Here is a 5,701-nt window from a genome sequence, read left to right as displayed (position 1 = left end):
AATTAACAATGCTTATTCACACTATCCTTGGAAATATATGAACAAAAATACATGACAAACAAGTTTTTATCTACTTTGCCACTGCTTGCAAAAGTTGACTGCACATTACCAACCATAACATCTATCTCCATATGACCCAACGCAGAAAAAACCAAGTCTCTATAATATAGCTTAGCTTCCATGAACTCATTATCATTCAGAATTTGAAGTATAATACAAAACCAAGCATAAACAACAGAAGGCAACCTAATTGGAATCCAAAACTAGATCCTCCAGACACCAAGTTTTAATTAAAAAGGAGAAAAGAAGAAATGCCATTTGTCCTTCATCATCCTAAAAGGAAAAAAAAAGATATTTTCTTTGTTATACTCAGCACTAGGCTTTGCGTAACAACTCCAAAAATGTCCACTTCTTGTTGAATCTGAATTCAAAACAATTTCTTTATTCTAGAATATGACCAACAAAGTCATGTTCCTATTTAAGAAAGAGACCTAGGATGAAACTCAAACTCACATTAAACAGCAAAAAATGGGCAGGGCTGTTCACAAAACTCAAAAGCAACCTAAAATTCTCATCTTGGGAGCTAAAAAAAGATTTTAGGGTACTGAAAGCCTAAGTACTATTGAAGGATGAACAACTAAAACAAGGTTTTGCAAACCAAAGGCTAAATATTCTACTTATAAAAGAAGATTTAAAACCTTATAACGGGTAAAAAATATATATACAAAAAGAACAAGATGGTTCTCAGGTTTGAGGCAAGAATGATGAAGGGAAGAACAGAAGGTTTTCTCTTTTTTCCCCATCTTGTCCACAAGCCTTTCTTCCCTTATTCTTAGTTTTACCCCGGTTTATTCCTTGGCACACTGCAGTAGCTCAGGAACCATCAATAGTGAAGGCTATGGAACACATAACAAGAATAGTACATGAAAGCGAAACATACTTGTCAGAAATGACACAGTGCCTCCGTGATATGTAGGATGGATCTCCTTGGTGATGCTCATACCGACAAAAGTGCACCAGCATAACAAAAGTTTGACTAAAAGTGGAGTTAAACCAGCATGCACCTATCTTAACACATGCACAAATTTACAAATGTTCATAAGTTTATAAAAGGAATCAATAAAAAATGGATGAGGCTAGTCACTTAACTGTTGTATCAAAATTTTGATTTTTGACTTAATAGTTAATGTATAGATTAAATATTGGGATAGGTCCAAACAAAAGTTCAAATTTCCATCCCATAAGATGGTTGAATTCCACATGGCAATTGGTGGAAATATCAACACTAAGAACATCTTCACCTAAAGATTTTATATTTGTGGCAGATACCTGTACTTCACATTTTCTACAAGAATAAACAATAAAAATCAGAACAAAAAAGAAAAAACTGAACAATTAATTTTCATTGTCACATGCATACCTTAATTTCTGGTAGGGACAATATTTATCTTGTGGAATGTAAATCATCCAATGGCATTGAATGTGTTGTTTTTTCCTGAGAAAACAAAACCCATACTATTATCAACAGGATGAAAAAAGAATTTAAACATCAAACACCTAAACATCTACATATAATGCACACACACACACACACCGCTCAAAGCTGCATGAGGTGGGGCTATGCAGACCAAAATATGCCACATCCACCCTTGAATCGTTTCCCTTGTCTCAAGCAAGATTTGACTTTATGATATCCTCAACTGCAAAAATCCTTCATTTTTAAAGCATTATCTTTTCGATGTTGCCCACAATGCTCATACCTGCATTTGAGAATTATCATATATATAACATCTATCATGTTGCACATTAAATGAAAAGCAAGAGGAACAAAAATTTCACAACTTGATGCTTGTACTGGAATTTGAGTGCAAAAACATTAATGTATCTTACACTAATCCCTTTTCAATATGCGCTCCACTCCTTCCATAATCATCACGGATTGACCCTCCAAATACTTGCACGCTTCTTCACTTTCTGAAGCCCTTGCTGCGATCTTAATCAAAGTTTGACTTATAAGGTTGTACCGTGTTGCCATAATCGACTTTACAATGCCATTAGTTTGTGCTACAATATGAGATCTTATCACCCCACTTTTAGCATCCTTTGTCCACCTTTTCAAGATGTAGTGTTGTGGAATTTGTTTAATTTTCATATGATCAAGTACTTTCAAAGCATGGCAACACAAAATACCAATGAACTCGAATTTTTTGCAACTACAAAAAACCATGCAATTTGATGAGTCCAAGGTAACAGTATGTCTTTTAACATTTTGTATAAATGCCACTTCATACTTAGATATAGACCCATCTTCACTCAAACGATCAACATCACAATCCAAAACCATCATCGCCTCCTTTCTAACAATTTCAAAAACATTAGGAGTGTAAACTTTTGCAGCTTCTCTTAACAAATGTGTATATAGCATACTTGGTTCATTGGCCTTACTATCTTCATCAAGTTCAGCGAATCTTTGATCCTCCACTATCCTCTCATAATGCTCCAGAAAACGTAACAAATCTAATTGAGAATTCAAGTACCTTTTCAAAATGCTAATAAAGCTTTCACTTCTTTGAGTAGTTATTATATCAGCAGAAAAGTTATCCCGTCCATAAGCTAAGGCCCATTTTTCTCTTTCCATAAGCAAGTTTTCTAACCATTCATTGCGGACAAGATCATGTTTCTCCAACATGTTTTGCCATGCCAATAAGAAACCATCTTCATCATCATGATCAAACACACAATTGCCAAAGTCATTCTTAAAATCATCCTTGCTATTGAATGCATGTGATGCCTTTTGGAAGATATGCCACAGACAAAATCGGTGGTATGTATTAGGCCACACATTAACCAAAGCATTTGCAATTACTTGATCTTGATCTGTCAATATTACTTTGGGGCGTTTTCCTTTCATAGCCCTCTCAAAGGATCGAAACAACCACTCAAATGATTCAATGGTTTGATCATACAATAATGTTGCACCAAAAATAACACTTTGTTTGTGATGATTTACACCAACAAATAACCCAAAGGGTCTACCAGAACTATTAGCATTCAATGTCGTATCAAAACAAACAACATCCCCGAAGCAATCATAATCCATATTCGACCTTGCATCTGCCCAAAAGATATTTGTTATCAAATCATCTTGATCAAGTTGTATTGCACTAAAAAATGATGGGTCATTGATTGATCTCTCTTCTAGATATTGCATCACAGCTCCCGTGTCTCCACACTTGGGAGAATTTTCACGCCTTTTGGTTAGGTAGATCATATAATCCACGGTAAAAGTAGTCAAATTCTTATGAGCTTCAGACTGCTTTTCTTTTGTAGCCTTCGATTTTCTCTTTGAACTTCCTGTTGAATCTGGTGAAGTGCCAGCTTCTGCTCTTTTTCGATGTGACCTTAACATGTGAACCTCACTAGGACCAACAACTTGATGGTTGTGTACAGGCTCAAATTGAGACACATATAACCTGCCATTGGTACCTCTCTTTATAACCATTCGAGCAAGACAGCCACATCTCGCATCCGATCTCACTCTAGTAGTACCACCTTTCTTCATGGCATAACCTTCCTTGTAACATACAAATGTCTTTCGTATTAGCTCACCCATGCAATTCTTGTCCCATGAATTAATTCGAACACTAAACCCTTGTTTATATGCATACAAGTTATAAAACTCAAATGCTTGAACTTCATTGTCAAACTCCATGCCAATCTTTGGGACCAAATTGCTACCCTCTGGAACATTCGTGCGATGATGACGCACACCACTTCCATTAACACCTTCTTTAGAATTATCAGCCATCTCCTACAAAAATATAGAAAAAAGAAAAAGGTTATGACATGTGTAAGCAGCACAACTATGAAATGAAAAAGAAGAGAATATTATTACAGTTGACCAATCATAATTCAAAACATAAATACTTTATCTAATATACAACAACGACTGTGTGCGTGTACATTATGCGTGTATTTTGTGCACATATAACATAAAAAAATATGTTAGTGTCTGCATGCATGTAGTAGGTGAAATTTCAAATGTGCATTATGAACCATGATTGCAAGTGAACCTCTTAAGATCATCCAAAAAACAATTATAAGTGAAACCAAGCCAAACGTGCCAAAAAGATGGCCTAGAAAGCAACTTAAAGAACGCTTCAAATCCAAAACTGATAGAAAGAGCGATACATGAACATTAACAAAATGATGACGCATAACAATCAAAACAGCAGTTCAAGAAATAGTCACAACAGCTTAACCCATGTTGGTAATGGTTCAAACAAGGCGGATGTTTCCAATTGGTTGGGCTTACTTGCACTGCATTTGCAGCAGCAGGAAGTAGATGTGAGGAATAATGCCGAAAGCACAGCGCATCCGAAAACTCTCCACATATTTTGACGCGCTCTCTCTCTCTTTCTCTCGAACATAATTGGATGTTTTACCGGAAAACATCTTAAATGATATTGCCAACCAAATGAGAGGGCACAATCAATGAAGGCGGCCATTGTGGGTGGTCGTGCTTCAGAAAATTGGAGGCAATAAAGCATGGATTTGTGGGGATAATGTTCGATATGAGAACACGAGACGCAGACACACTTGACCATAAACACAAAGGCTACAAAGATCCAGAAGAGCAAGCCGAAAAAACGCATGCAAAAGAAGCAAAATGCACAACAAAATCCCTCAAAAAATCTCATAATAGTCTACCAAATCAACATTATACTGATGAAAAATATTGCCCATTGGAGCTCCCTTCATGAAAAGCGCCAAATATCGAAAAAAAGGTACAGGAGCAAAAATAAACGAGAGGAGGAAAAACCAGGGAACATAATCAAAAGAGTTGCAACATACCGATGCTCGCCGGAAACGCTTTACTCCCGCCGGAATCCTAGACTCACCGGAGATGCGTTCGCCGGAAGGAGCGAAAGAGAGGGATTTCTTCTTTGCTTCTGGTTGGTTTTTCGAAAATGGACTTCAAAGCGAAGATAAAATCAGAACGAATACTCGATTTTGGGGGCAACGGCGCGTGAAGGGTTTCTATCTCATCGTGATAGGCCAATCACGTCCGGACGCGTGTCCTGCTAGATGGCACAGGGCCCCACTAACACGAATCCCACGTGATCGACCTATGACCGTCTCTGAAATCGAATAGATTTTTTTTAAGAAACTTGACCCGAATCCAAATCCGGGAAAGTTTTTTTTTTCCGGCTGGGGTATAGGTTGGGCCTACGTCACAAAGACACGTGCGTAACGCAGGTTGGACTCTCAAGCTCAATTTTTTTTTGAAAAATAGGATGCGAGGACACAAAATGTTTTTATTTTAATAATTTAAAACTATATTTTGATATTTTAATGTTAAAAAAAAATATTTTTTATTAAATAAAACTTTAAAACAATAAAACTAATAAAATAAGAATTAAAATATTGTCCAGACGTGTCAGTGTTCGTGTCTCTAGTGACACGCCACTAAAAAGTTTTACGCGATTTTATCCAAGACTGTCAAACATAAACCTGGACCCAACCATCAGCAGAATTTGGATATTCTTACTGGACCTGACTGAATGGATTGAGGTTGGTTAAACAACTAACACAAATCCAAACCGCCACCTGCGGCTCGGCTCGGCTCGGCTCGGGCTCTCGTAGCGAGCCCGTTTTGAACCAACAAAACAAGCTCGAAAAGTCCAACACGTTGTTCGGC

The 5,701-nt window shown here is 37.0% G+C and overlaps 1 protein-coding gene across 1 annotated transcript; it reads right to left on the bottom strand.

Moving 5' to 3' along the window:
• Positions 1 to 802: 802 nt before the first annotated feature.
• LOC149831751 (protein FAR1-RELATED SEQUENCE 5-like) lies at positions 803 to 4,968 on the bottom strand. The gene is made up of 4 exons (XM_090012206.1): positions 4,855 to 4,968; positions 2,538 to 3,811; positions 1,421 to 1,495; positions 803 to 1,345 (listed from the first exon to the last, which is right to left on the bottom strand). Exons 2-4 carry the CDS (start codon positions 3,806 to 3,808, stop codon positions 1,177 to 1,179), a joined length of 1,515 nt encoding a protein of 504 aa, XP_089868332.1. The 5' UTR covers positions 3,809 to 3,811; positions 4,855 to 4,968; the 3' UTR covers positions 803 to 1,176.
• Between the last annotated feature and the right edge of the window lie 733 nt (positions 4,969 to 5,701).

Source organism: Nuphar pumila, chromosome 7 (genome assembly GCF_984573655.1).
Source record: "Nuphar pumila chromosome 7, dmNupPumi1.hap1.1, whole genome shotgun sequence".
NCBI classification, from domain to species: Eukaryota; Viridiplantae; Streptophyta; class Magnoliopsida; order Nymphaeales; family Nymphaeaceae; genus Nuphar; species Nuphar pumila.
Note: the sequence above shows the minus strand (reverse complement) of the source record. Positions and strands in the feature narration are given on the sequence as shown.

What these genes read in the sequence shown, in the direction of transcription:
- LOC149831751 (XM_090012206.1), bottom strand. Translation starts at nt 3,808, where the DNA reads ATGGCTGATAATTCTAAAGAAGGTGTTAATGGAAGTGGTGTGCGTCAT. An exon ending in TTTATTAGCATTTTGAAAAG is followed by an intron (nt 1,496 to 2,537) that starts GTACTTGAATTC and finishes TTGTTTTCTCAG; the next exon opens with GAAAAAACAACACATTCAAT. An exon ending in TGTCCCTACCAGAAATTAAG is followed by an intron (nt 1,346 to 1,420) that starts GTATGCATGTGA and finishes TTATTCTTGTAG; the next exon opens with AAAATGTGAAGTACAGGTAT.